General features: G+C 42.1%; 1 protein-coding gene across 2 annotated transcripts in view; it reads left to right on the top strand.

Moving 5' to 3' along the window:
* The first annotated feature begins 4,266 nt into the window (after positions 1-4,266).
* HHIPL2 (HHIP like 2) overlaps positions 4,267-14,555 on the top strand; it is a 36,719-nt gene continuing 26,430 nt past the window's right edge. For both annotated transcript variants that reach the window (XM_044005268.1, XM_044005270.1), the window contains exon 1: positions 4,267-4,604. In XM_044005268.1, the coding sequence (XP_043861203.1) occupies positions 4,272-4,604 (333 nt within the window). In that variant the 5' untranslated portion in view covers positions 4,267-4,271. The remainder of the gene's footprint in view (positions 4,605-14,555) is intronic.

Raw genomic sequence — 14,555 nt, 5'->3', positions numbered from 1 at the left:
AATTATATGTATTAACAGTGATATTACAGAATTATACCATATGGGACAATACTACATGGAAAATTACAATGCTCCCTTGGCTCTGTTATCAATTGGGATTATCTCTTCAATGGTACAAATTGAAATCCACTGACGTTTTCTTTTTCTGTGCAGTGAATTTCTGTCTTTCCATCAATCTTCCATAGCATATTATCCTATTATGATGATACCCATCCTTTATTCCTGGATGGTGATGGAGAGTCCTTAGCCTTGGAGGAAGATTCTTAGCAGAGACATCTAAAATGGTAGAGATTTGCTATTATTATCCTGATGAAGGTACCAGAGAGAAGGCTATCCTGGCTGGTGCCATCAAGTCAACTAGGGGATCCCTTTTCTAAGTAAATACACATTTACTATAGTGATGCACACTTACCTCCCCTGTGTCACTAGTAAGCAAGTCACTTCCCAACCATTTCTGAGGAATTTCCCAGGGGAAGGCGGAACCTGAGATACATCCCTTAGATACGTGGAGTCTTTCGAGGGGTCAGAGATTGCAAGACTTCAGTGACTCTGTTCTAGAGAGAGAATAAGAAAATCCTGGAGAGGGTCAACCAGAGCTATGGCCACAATCAGTGTCTTGTCAGATAAATCCTTCTGGAGGCTGAATCCAAGCCACGAATGGAACAGATTTTCCTCAACCCCCCCCAAATTATGGTGGCATTGATTCATCTTGGACATAGCAGCTGGGAGGTGAAACACACCTGACTGGGATAAGGTCATCAAAATCACACTGCTGTTTAGCAGAGAAAAACCTCTGTCCTGAGAAAGGGGAAGAGGGCCCATTTACTATGGGCGGGGGTCCAAGACCACCCAGGATAAATGGGCTCTTCAATAAGCATAGGGAACCCTGCTGGGCAGAAGCAGCTGCTTCAGCCTTAATTAGGGGGATCATATATTCCGAGACCCAGCATGTGCATTATAACTTCACAGCTCCCACATCCAGATTGGCAATTGATCTGTTTCTGAACTTTGATCATTTTTGTGCCATTTTTACTTTAGCAGAGTGGTGACACACTCTACAAACAACATTCAGCAGGAGGCATCCAAAAAAATCCCTTCACTGGTCCGGATTTGAAGGAGATAGCCTTTGTTTCTCCCAAACTGTTATCTCCAGTCCTCTGACCCATGACCACCACTGGGATAGGTGAAGATCTCATCTGATTTGTAATTCAAAGCTCTCTCAAGGCCAGTCAGAGAGGACCAGTGGACTCTCCCATCCCTCGGGGTGTCCTCCATTATTGGGTCAATGGTTTCTGAGATCCATTTTGTCAATCATAGCAGTCAGAGCTGCTGGTGAACCAGGCAAAACAGTGTTCCTCAGAAGCTAGGTCCTTGTAGGCGAGGGTCTGCTGGACCAGTAGAGGAGGCAAGACAGGGCAGGGACTAGAAGCCTCAGCCTTAGGCAGAGTTAAAACCTGTTCCTGAAAGATGTCATCACTGGAGAGACAGGGGACAAGTATCTTGAATGGACCATTTCTATTTAGACCGTGGGGATGTGAATGTAGCTTATTTTGCATTGTGTCCAGAGTTATCTGGGCTCATTCCTTCCACTACATTCCCTCTAACCTTAACGTAGTTGGTTAGATTTTCTTCTGATTAATCTCCATCCATCTCCTTATCCCTCAGATGGGCAGCTGTCCAACGCAAGGCCTCTGCCATCATGATGGCCTCATTATGTCATCAAGGTAGGGCTGTATAGCAATACCCTCAGGAAATGGGGTCAGCTTAATACTGGCCCACTGTGGTAGTAGAAGGGAGAGTTATGGTAATCCTGGGGAAGCTGTAGTGGACTCCTTTCCCAGGTGAAAGGGAATTGCTAATCTCAACTACAGCAATGAAGAATGTGTTTATTAGCAAGGTTAACAAAACCCCATGCCACTTAGCAGGGGCCTAAGCTAACTGGTCTGTCACAATCATGACAATTGTCTCAGTCTCAATAATTGGAACGACAGCTTTGTTCAACATTCTATAGTCCACTAATAGCTTCCAGGTGTCATCTGACTTCCCCACTGGCCTCATGCAGTTACTCTAATGGGAACCGGTGTAGCAAAATACTTTGGCCTCATTTCCATTACTAGGAAGGAAGTCGTTTACATTCATCTTAGAACCCTGTACTTCTCGGTGTTAACTGCACTGGCCAGCTCTAGTATCTCCAAAGATTTCCATTTACCCTACATAGAATTACTGGCACTCCTCAAGAGAAATTCCCCATACCAATGAAACTATAGGTGTAGTCCAAATCAAATCAAATAAGCTGATTAAAAATGACCAACAAGTATCACTTGACCTAGTCAATCTTACCTTTCCCAAGTTCAGATGAGCCTTTGTGGCAATAGCATTTCAGTGATGGAGGTCAGAGAGAATCAGCAGAGCTGAGACGAGAGGTAAGACCTACCCTGCAGAGTGCTAGGACTTTTCTAAAACCCAGCATTTTAATGCCAGAAGATTCCACACTGTATCACAAAGGCAATTCATGTTACCCACATTACAGCGAAGGCTCAAAACCTCTAGCAGTGGTATAGGGGGCACATCAAACCCTGACTTAGAAGCCCAGTTGCCTTGTCCTGGCCCTGCAGACTTTTTCTAGCCCAAGAAGCATGAGGTAAACCTTATCTTTTAGTGGTTAGAGGCCCATATGTGCAGTCAGGAAGACCCGAGTTCAAATATTGCCTCAGTAACTTAATTAGCTTTGGAAAAGTCCCTGAACCTTTCTAGGCCTGTTTACTCACCTGTGAAATGGGGATAATAATAGTTCCTACCTGACATCATTGTGAGGATTGGATGAGGTATCAGTAAAGCACTTTGTCAACCTTAAAGTACTAATATATTTAAATGCAAATCAGGTGGAGTAGTTGTTAGAGTACCCAACTTGGTGTCGGAAAGACCCAAGTCTGATTACTAGCTGTGTGATTCTGGGTAAGTCACTTAACCGGTCTGCCTCAGTTTCCTCATCTGTAAAATGAGTTAGAGAAGGAAATGACAAACTACTCCAGTATCTTTGCCAAGAAGAAAACCCCAAATGGGCTCACAAAGAGTCAGACATGACTGAATAATGTAACTTTTCTTTCAGTTGGGTAATATTTGTAAAAAACAAAAAAACCCTGCCTACTAAAAAAAAAACCAAAAACAAACGCCCCCAAAAAACCCCACCTGCCTAAATCCAGCCAATGAAAACAGTTGCCATTGGCTTCTCAAGAAAAAAAAAAAGGAGGATGATCCTTACCCCAAATTGTGCTGGAGTGAACACTCTCCTATTTTATGGATTGCTCACCAATATTTTGGGGTTATTTAATGCCTATGGATTTGTATCCTTTGAGAATAAAGGACAAACAACCACAGTAACCACCACCTCCCCAAACATTTCTCACAGGTATTTCATGGAGCTCACCAGGCCTCTCTCTTCACTTTGCCTTACCTTTGGTCCTGTGTACAAGATTCCCTACATTCACTTCCTACCACTTCCTATGCTTTGGTGTCTCCCAAATTCAGCTATTTGAGGCCTAATTTACCAACTCCCAAGTTCTGTGTGATGCCTGAAATAACACTAAAATAGTGTTTTTACGATCCTCCCCACTGAATTGGGTTTCCATGTGCAGTGTTAGGATCATGCTGCTTCCTTATCCTGTAAAGTGGGTGTCCTAACTGCAGGGTATTATGACTTCCCGCTTATTCTTGCTCCAGGCATTGATGAGAGTCTTGTGCATTTGACATGAACATAATAACTCCCAGTCCTAAAGTCCAAGGTGTGTCAGTAAGGAGAGAGTCCCCTACCAATGAACTTTGGAACTAGGGTTACAGATTCTTTGAACTTAAAGCCAGAATGAACCTTAGAAATCACTACTATGACTACAATTTTACTCTTCTAATTGATCAATCATAATCATTTCAGCACTGGTGTGTGTGTGAGTGTGTGTGTGTGTGTGTGTGTGTGTGTGTGTGTGTGTGTAAATAGAGATAAAGGAATTGTACTTTAACAGTTTCATGTCTAGTTGTGGTTAGGTTGCTCCCTGTTCCCTCCTTCAAATGAAGATGGGGAGAACTCACAGGGAGAATGATTTCTCCACCCTTTAGGAAAAGTTCTGTCCAGCAGATTGCTATTAAACTTCATGGAGAAAGAGGAGGGAGGGGGGAAAAGGAGGAGGGAGAGGAGGAGGAAAAGAGAGGGAGGGATTAAGTAGAAAGCAGGGAAGCCAACCTGGGTAAACAGCAGTTTGAGTGTTCCCCAGGCCAAGATGCTGAGAGGGATTGTCCCTAGGAGTGGTCCAAGGAACTCGGCATCTAGAATTGGCTCCCAGCTCCCCAAATCTCACTATATTTCCTGCTTTTGCCTCTTGCTCTTCCTAAACCAGGCTGCTTTTCTTCAGGGACATCCGCAATGCCTGGATTATGGGCCCCCCTTCAAGCCCCCTGTGCACCTGGAGTTCTGCTCTGAGTATGAAACCTTTGGCTGCTGTGATCAGAGCAAGGACCGCCGTATTGCTGCCCGCTATTGGGATATCGTGGAGTACTTAGACCTGAAAGGCCATGAGCTGTGTGGTGGTTATATCAAGGACATCCTGTGCCAGGTAGGGATGAACATGACGGCTATGAGGCAGTAAAGGGATGGAGACTTTAGAAACAGGTATGTCCGTGATCTTAGCTGCTAGGGGTGGGTGCCAGGATGGATGGCAGTAGTGAAGGGAAAGCCATTCCTCTCCCCTCAATCACTGAATCTCAGAATTGGAAGGGTCTCTCCACTCCAACCTGCTCCTAATTCTGAATTTCCAGCCACGGGTCACCCCAGTTTCCACTTACAGACTGTCAGTGATGAGGAACTCACTATCTACGAGGGCTGCCCCTAATCCTGTGCTCCCCAGCTGGTTAGGAGCTTACATTTATCTCGGCAGCCAAACCTCCCTGGTTCTGATTGTAACAGCATCTCTTTCCTCTGTACTGCCTATATCAGACAGGGATACCCACGGAGAACAGAGGTGTATAGGATTAGGCTACAAGGACTTTGACAGGAGCTGCCCTCCTTGGAGTTTTCTCAGTCTTCTGGAAGATTAAAAAATGGCTGTATTTTGGGGGATTCTTTCTTGAATCTGTATCCTCTCTCTAGAGTCCAGAGGAACTTGAAGTAATTTCCTGATGGGATTTTTTTTTTTTTTTGGCAAGAGGGTAAAAGGTGGGTGGGGATGGACCTCTTGGGACTTGTAGGCACTCCTGTATCCTCTCTACAGTCTTAGAGGGGGAAGGCATGGGCCAATCTTTGCTGGGTCCCCTGGGGGATCCAGGGATTCAGTCTCTCCTGGGTGTTCTCTTCAGTGCCAGGGTAGAGATGGGGAGGTGTGTGTGTGTGGGGGGGGGGAAGGGACAGGAGGGAGAGTGGGAGAGAGAGCATTTCTGTCCCTAGAGACCCGGCTCCACAGGATTCCAGGAGTTGATTCAGTAAATGCCATGCTGCTGACTGTGTGAGTCATGGAGGCTTTGCTTTTAGTTGCTGTCCTGGATTTAGCCAAAATCCACATTCTAGAGAGGCACCAACTGTGAAAACGCATGTTGACTTTGAGAGTGCTAGGATGTGGTGGGATGGAAATTTAGGCAGGAAGATGGAGTAGCATCAGGAAACCGATGAGATTGCTGATTTCACTGGGAAAAATGATTGGTCATTGACTATTAAGAGAGGCATTGTGGGTAGGGAGCTGGACTCGAAGTCAGCAAGATCTGGATCCACTTCTCACCTTTGTCACATACTGACTATGTATCCCTGAAAAAGTCACTTAATATCTTGGCACCCCAAACAACTCTAAGGGAAACAGAAGGTACATTCTATCTCCAGAGACAAAACAACACTCATCTACTTCTGACCATACGAGGTTAATGTTACCAGAATTCTTGGAGAGAGTCATGACGTGAGAGACTCAGAAGCCAGGAGGAAGGATATCTATGGCCCAAGGCTGTATTGTCAATTCCTGGCTAAAAGAACCCTACCCCTTTCTATTTAGTTGGGAAGACGTCAAGTGTGTGTCAGCTGACACAGCTTTCTTTTCTTTTTCCTTTTTTTTTTCTTTTTCCTTTTAACATTAATTTAACATTTAAAAAAAATTCCAAATTCTCTTCCTCCCTCCTGTGATATCAATTATACATGTGAAGTCATACAAAACTTATTTCCATATTAGCTGCGTTGGGGAAAAAAGCAAAAAACACACACACAAGAAATATAAAGAAAAATGTAAAAGTATGGTTCAGTCTGCTCTCAGAGTTCATCAGTCCTCTTTCTGGAGGAGGAGAGCATTTTTCATCATGGGTACTTTGGAATTGTCTTGGATCATTGTCTTTTTTTTTTTTGGTGAGTTGCCCACAGTCACACAGCTAGTGAGTGTTAAGTGTCTGAGGCTGGATCTGAACTCAGGTCCTCCTGACTCCAGGGCCGGTGCTCTATCCACTGTGCCACCTACTGCCCCCCTGCTCATTTTTTAAAATAGCACAATAGTATTCCATTGCAATCATATATAACACAAATTATTCAGCCATTCCCCAACTGATGGGCATTCCCTCAGTTTCTAATTGTTTGTCACCACAAAAAGAGCTGTTATAAATATTTTTGTACAAATTTTTCCTTTTCTCTGATCCCATTGGGGTACAGACATGGTAGTGATATTGCTGGGTCAAAGGGTATGCAGAGTTTTATAGTCCTTATAGTTATACCTTCCACATCTTGAGGGTTAGGGGTGGGACACCCCTGAGATCTGGAAAATTCAAGTAAAATTTTTTTGCCTTCTCTTTGTACCAGAGAAGAAGTCTGAATTATTATGGTATTAAAAGATAAAATATATTGATATTATACAATACATATTATAGTATTGTATATATTATACATGCACATAATACATATTATAGTACATATACTATGTATATACAACATATAGTATTGTATATGCTATGCATGTATATTATAGTATTATTTAATATCAATATATTTTATCTTTTCATATCATAATAATTCAGACTTCTTCTCTGGTACTTAGGGAGGGCCAAATAATTTTTGCAGATTTTCCAGATTGTGGGGGCCCCGTGCCCCTAATCTTTAAGATGTAGAAGGGACAACTATATTTTATGCTTTTCAGAGTTTCTAAACTTTTTCTGTGTCATCTGCTGGCCTTTGCATGTTGTTTGCAGTTCCTGCAAAACTCTCAGAAAATTCTCATTTAATTTTTTATGCTGACCCATGATATAGAAAACCCCAATGGGAAAAGTCACAATATGGAAAGTATAACTGTAATTCCATATTGTTCTCCAGAATGGTTGGATTGGTTCACAAGTCCACCAACAGTGCATTAGTATCCCTATTTTTATAATCCCCTAGACACTGAGTCTTGACTCTGCCTATTACCGTGTAACCTCAAGCAAGTAATTTTATTTCTCTGGGCAGTTTCCTCATCTGTAAATAACAAGGCTAACTAAGGCTGGTCCCTTCTAGCTCTAACTTCCTGTGATTCTTTTTTTTCTTCTCTCCTATAGGGGACAGTTTGTATCTAGCATTAATAGACTGTTATGACTGGAAAGGATGGGAACTTCATTCCATCCTTAATTGTTACCACCCAAAGATACAGTAAGTGGGTGTAAGTAGGACAGAAAACTTTAGCAGAGATATATTTTTCTTCAGATAATGCTACTAACCTATCCCCATCCCACCCTCAAATATATAAAGATGTTATTCCACAGCCAGTGAACTGAGCTGGTGGGCCAATTCAGTTTCACCTAAGTGTATTGGTAGCCATTATTTATGGAGGGTTTTATAAGGCAAATATGAAAAAATAATTAACTAGTATATTTTGCAAAGTTGATGATCAATTCAACTCAACAATCATTTACTAAGCATGTCCTATGTACAAGGAACAGTGCTAGAAAACAGTTCTTGTCCTCAAGGATCTTACATTCCATAGGGTGACATAACATGGAGTCAAATATTTCAATAGAACTTTGATCTCATCAATGTGGGCATTCTTTTTTTTTTTTTTTTTTTTTTTTGCGGGGCAATGGGGGTTAAGTGACTTGCCCAGGGTCACACAGCTAGTAAGTGTCAAGTGTCTGAGGCTGGATTTGAACTCAGGTCCTCCTGAATCCAGGGCTGGTGCTCTATCCACTGTGCCACTGAGCTGCCCCAGGGCATTCTTTCAATGATGGAGATTGTAACTCATCTATGACTGCCCAACAACTGATGAAACAACATATATACAGGTTCACAAATACATTTCATGAGGGAGTGTTAATACCTGGGAAATGAGGAAAGGCAGGTGTATCACTCTGCCATCTTGTTTCTCCTATCATTTCCTTCTTTTCCTTGCCATTCTTAGTAGGCAGCAAACTGTGATGGCAAGAGCAATAGATAGCAAGCCACATGACCTGAGTTTGAGTTCTACATCTTCTACTTATTGGCTGTGTTACCATGTGTGAGATGTTAACCACTCTGAGTCTATTTATCTGTAAAATAGGAATAGTAAGAATTATGGTACCTATCTGACAGGACTGTTGAGAAGAAAGTTCTTTGTAAACTTGAAAACCTCTTTGTAATTACAAACGATTAATATTCTTTAACAGCCATCCTTTTCCTCTTGACCCTAATCTCTAACAGACTGGACAGTTGAGGAGAAGAGACTTCAGTTTGTTCTATTCAACAGTTAAGAAAAAATGTATAGGAGGAGTATGTTTATATGTGGGGTTCAAAGCATGAGATATCTATCACCAGGGGGTGAGTGATGAGCAATCCCACAGCCAGAAGAGAAGGAAGAAACTTGAAAGCTAGGGTCATAAGATAAGCACTGAATATGGTACCTGACACATAGTAGATGCTTAGTATATGTTGATTGATTGACCATGCAGAGCAGTGCAGACTTCAAGTTGAGCTGACTTCCTGTGTCCTTCTCCTACTGTATGGTCAGCAGGAAAAGACTGTGACCAGAGACTCAGTACATCCACTGCCATTGCTTGGGCCATTTATCTACCATCTTGCTTTGGGTGATTTGGGGGGAGGGGGCATGTTTTTCAGTTGTATACAACTCTTTGTGGCCCAATTTTAGGTTTTTCTTGGCCAAAGATGCTAGAGTGCCATTTCCTTTTCTAGTGGATTAAAGCAAACAGAGGTTAAGTGACTTGTCCAGGGCCATACAACTAGTAAGTGTCTAAGGTCAGACCCCAGCCCTAGTGCTCTATCCTCTGAGCCACCTAGCTGCCTCTGATTTGTAGGGGTAGCAGCTAGTTAAGATATGTGCCTCCTATGATCGCTCCAAAAATCATCCAAATAAGGTCATAGGAAAATGCCCAGAGCAGCAAAACTAACAGAAGAATGTGCTGAAATCATCTTCTAACCAAGAACGGCTTGGAAGGTCAGAAGGAGGGAGCTGCTGTGCTGATACAGGAGTCGGGTCCAACCCCACAGTCACCCTGACACAGATCCAGTCTCAGGAAGTCCTCACCAGAGAAGGAGACCCCCAAAGCCTCTGAATCAGCTGAAGCACCAGTGTTGTCTGGAGCTAAGCTCACAGTCTGGAGAGTGGGCTGAGCCCTGGGCAGGGGAGAGACTACAGGGGTCTATGCTGGTGCTAAGGCAGAACTTGGATTTTACACCCCTACTGAGAACCAGGTGGTAGGCTCGAGTAGAAGTGGCCCAGGTTGGGAAGGGGCACAGGCTCATCAGAGCTAACAACCACAACACACAAAGCTGGTTGATTGGCAAGTTGGTCTGTGGTCATCTAGGACCAGGAAACAGGCCGGGCAAGGGAAGAACCTGATTCTCCTTAAATCATACCACCTGGGACTTCTTAAGCTTGGGATACTGCAGCCTGGAAAATGCCCCACTTTAAGGAGCTAAAAGTCTAGTAAAAGAAAGGCAAGAAGAGCAAACAGAGAAAGGTGAGGACCATAGAAAGTTTCTTCAGTAACAAGGAAGACCAAGGGGCATCCTCAGAGGAAGATGTCAACATCAGGGCCTCTATATCTAAAGCTTCCAAGAAAAATATGAATTGGTCTCAGGCCATAGAGGTGCTCAAAAAGGACTGTGAAGATAAAATTAGAGAGGTAGAGGAAAAAATGGAAAGAGAAATGAAGGTGATGCAGGAAAGACATGAGAAAAAAATCAACAGCTTGAAAAGTCCAATTGGCCAAATGGAAAAGGAGGTACAAAAGCTCTCTGATGAAAATAATTGCCTAAGAATTAGGATTGAATAAATGGAATAAATGGAAGCCAGTGACATGATAAACCAAGACACAATAAAGCAAATCCAAATGAATAAAAAAAAAAAATAGAGGTCAATGTGAAATATCTTCTGGGAAAAACTGCTGACCTGGAAAATAGGTCCAGAAGAGATAATTTGAAAATTATTGGTCTACCTGAAAACCATGATCAAGGAAAGAGCTTAGACACCATCTTCCAAGATATTCTCAGGAAAAATTGCCCTGAAATTCTAGAAGAAGAAGCTAAAATAGAAATTGAAAGAATCCACCGATCACTTCCAGAAAGAGATCCCAAAAAGAAAACTCCTAGGAATATTATAGCCAAATTCCAGAGCTCTCAGGTCAAGGAGAAAATATTGCAAGCTGCCAAAAAGAAAGAATTCAAGTACTGTGGAGCCCCAGTCAGGATAGCACAAGATCAAGCAGCTTCTACATTAAAGGACTGGAGGGCATGGAATATGATATTCCAGAGGGCAAAGGAATTAGGATTACAACTAAGAATCACCTACCCAGCAAAACTCAGCATTATCTTTCAGCAGAAAAAAACAGGACTTTAATGAAAAAGAAGACTTTCAGATATTTGTGATGAAAAGACCTGAACTGAATGGCAAATTTGACTTTCAAATACAAGACCCTAGAGAACCATAAAAAAAAAATTGGAGCTGGGGGCCATACCTGGGGTCGTACAGTGGGTGACTGTCTTGTGTCTGAGGCCAGGTTTTAGCTGGGATCCCCCTGGGTCCAGGGGTGATTATTTGTCCACTGTGTCACTTAGTTAGGTGATGACATCTTTAGGGTTAAATTGAGGGGTGAAGGGAATTCATTGGGGGAGGGGTAAGGGCAGAAGTGAAATCCTACATGAAAGTAACAGGAAAAGGCTTGTGGAGTAGGGGAAGAGATGGGAGAAGATCAGGGCAGTAAATTAATTTTATACTCATCAGAAAAGGCTCAAAGATCTTAAACTCATCAGAGCTGCCTCAAGGAAGGACTAACAGACACACCCACCTGGGTGGAGTAATCTATTTAATCTGGGCAGTAAATGAGCCTAACACTCATCAAAATTGGCTCAAAGACCTCAATCTCATTAGAATTGGCTCAAGGGGGCAGCTAGTGGCGCAGTGGATAGAGCACCGGCCCTGGAGTCAGGAGTACCTAAGTTCAAATCTGGCCTCAGACACTTAACACTTACTAGCTGTGTGACCCTGGGCAAGTCACTTAACCCCAATTGCCTCACTAAAAAAAAAAAAAAAGAATTGACTCAAGGACAGAATAATGTACACACCCAATTGGGTGGAGTAATCTCTGTAACCCTACAGGAAAATAGGAGGGGAAAGGGATAAAGAGAGAGGGACAAAAGAAGGAAGGGCAGAGTGGGGGAGGGGACAGACAGAAGCAAATCCCTTTTGAAGAGTGATAGGATGAAAGAAGATGGGTAATAGAATAAATATCATGGGGAAGGGAATAGTATGTAAGGGAAACAGTTAATGATAGTAATCATGAAAAAGACAAAAGGGGGGAAAATTGTACAAAAATATTTCTAGCAACTCTTGGTGGAGGCTAAGAATTGAGAATCAAGGGAATGTCCATCAGTTGAGGAATGATGGAAAAAGCTGTGTTATATGATTGTAGTGGAATGGACTTGTGCTACAGGAAATGACAAACAGGATGATCCCCGAAAAACCTTGAAAGACTAATGAACATCGATGTATAGTGAAGTGAGCAGAGCTGAGAGGACATTGTGCATAGTGACAGCAGTATTGTTCAGTGAGTAATTGTGAATGACTTAACTACTCTCAGCAGTGCAATGATCCAAGACAATCCCAAGGAACTAATGAGGAAGCTTACTATGCACCCCCATAGAAAGAACTGATAAAAAGAACACTTGTGGATTGTACATATATAACCTGATTGCGATCTTGTGGAGGGGGGAGGAAAGGGAGGGAGAAAAATTTAGAACTCTAAATCTTGTGAAAATGAATGTTGAAAACTACCCTTACATGTAAATGGAAAATAAAATAAATGTTTGTTGAAAGAGAAAGATATGTGCCTCCTAAAAGTCACATATGGGGAGGATGCAGCCAACTGGTACACAGATGCTAGGAAACCCCCTTTTCATTTAGTCCTTTCCCCCCTCTCCCACATCCATGATTATATCCGTGTAATGAGAACCTGTTAAGGAACTTCTAATGCAATTCTCCAATTTATAGGCTTAGCTCCTTTGAATTGGGAAGACCTAATCTCAAGATCTTCTCCTAGTACCTACTGGCTGTGTCAAGTCAATTAGGGGACAAGTCATTAGATAAATATCAGTTATTGTTATTGTTAATATTGTCATGGGGAGGAAAACCAGCTTCTTTAAAATTAGAGCTTCCAAAAGCGAGGGGAATCAGAAAAGGCTTCTTGTTAGTTAAGACCTGAAGGAAATCAGGAAAGGGTGGAAGTGAGGAAGGTGAGCACTGAGAGTCTATGTTCAGGGGCAGCTAGGTGGCACAGTCAATAAAGCACCGACCCTGGATTCAGGAGGACCTGAGTTCAAATCTGACCTCAGACACTTGACATTTACTAGCTGTGTGACCCTGGGCAAGTCACTTAACCTCTGTTTGCTTCAGTTTCCTCAACTGTAAAATGGGGATAGTTAATAGTACCTACCTTGCAGAATTGTTGTGAGGATCAAATTAAGTAATATTTTTTTAAATGCTCAGCATATTGCCTGGCACATAACAGTGTAGGTGATATATAAATGTTTATTCCTTCTCCCTGTATTCCCTCTCCCCAATTAGAAGATGCCAGGGAAGAGCAAGAAACCCAAAGGTAGGCAGATGGTGGTTCTTGCATATAAGAATAGCTTACAGAGAATCAAATTCTGGGCATGCATACAGGCCATTGGCACAATAAGAGCCCCTTGTTCTGAGCTCTGTTTTGAATGACTTCTCTGTGTTTGTTTTCTTGGTTTTAGCTCCTGGTTTCTTTATGTCTGTATGTTCTTGATTTGGGCAACCTGTTGCAACTCTCTGATTTTTGCCTTGGCTCCTTTCTTGGTGTCCAAGTTTCCTTGATACTTCTTATTCCTTTAATTTAACCAAGTTTTATTTTTTATGTATCAGTCATCTCTAGATATGCTTTTCAATTCCCATTGCCTCCATCACATCAAACTTTCCTTTGTTCAATTATGTTGGCTTCACTGAATAATAACCAAGTGGAAAGTGCTTCCAATTCAACAAAAAACAATCAGTTATGATCTGGATAGACACTGTGCTAGGGACTATGGAATAAGAATATTAAGTTGATAATATGTTCTAGGCCATTCCTTCCCCCTTAGGGCAAGTTGATGTCATAGGTGTGGGGACCATCAGGTTAGTCATAACTTTGAGTTAACTAAGGTATCATTCAGTTTCTGGATTAACCAATGTTTGTGTTATTTTTTGAGCCTACTACACATTGTTTCTTTGGATCATCTCATTGCTCTTTGGAACTTCCATTGGAAGGTGGCCTATGAAATGCAAAGATGGGGAACACTTTGAGCAGTCTTACTCAACTGAGAAAAGTTAGCTTAGTTGGTTAGAGTATAATGCTAATGAATCAGAAGTCAGGAATTTAATGCTGATATTCTGGGTATTAACCATATCCTTTATGGATCTTTGGACAGTTGGCTGAGAGTGGATGAATTGGTGAAAATCTCTCATCCCAACAAGAAAAGCATATAGTCTGGACAGAGGGTCAGTGGCATTGTCTTCACAGGTAAAGGAAAGAACACCTCTAAGGCCACTTTGTTGCTTGTCAGGGACTCCAGTACCCCTTCCCAAAGTAATTCTTGGGGAGTTCAAATGGCAGTCCTAGAGGAAGAATTGGCTTCAAATTTTGGACAGAAGATTTGAAAATAAAACTCACCAACTCCATAGCTGAAGGAGTGGCAGTATGTTTACTAGATTTTGTTTGTACTGGGATGGGTTTAAAGGCTGTGATTTTTGCTTTCAAGAAATCTAGGAATGAGTCCTCATTTCCAAGAGGCTATTAAAAGGGAATATGTGTTTCAGCTCACAAAGGTCACCAGGCCCTAGGCCTATATAGCTGGAAGGAACTGGCAAGATATAATTTTAAAATACTAACATTTGGGCTTTTCATGTTCCTTGTTTTACTGCTCGTTAGCCTGACACTAACCTGGTTAACGAATACTGATGACTGAAAAATCAAGCAATAAGCATATGCCCACTCACCACAGAATTTCATTTTCAATATTAGTTTCTAAAGACCTTATGTTAATGAAATCTTCAGACCTTATATTAATGAAATCTGTGCTTCATTTC

This window comes from Dromiciops gliroides, chromosome 4, assembly GCF_019393635.1.
Source record: "Dromiciops gliroides isolate mDroGli1 chromosome 4, mDroGli1.pri, whole genome shotgun sequence".
Classification (NCBI taxonomy): Eukaryota; Metazoa; Chordata; class Mammalia; order Microbiotheria; family Microbiotheriidae; genus Dromiciops; species Dromiciops gliroides.
This window is presented reverse-complemented; position numbering and strand designations above follow the sequence as displayed.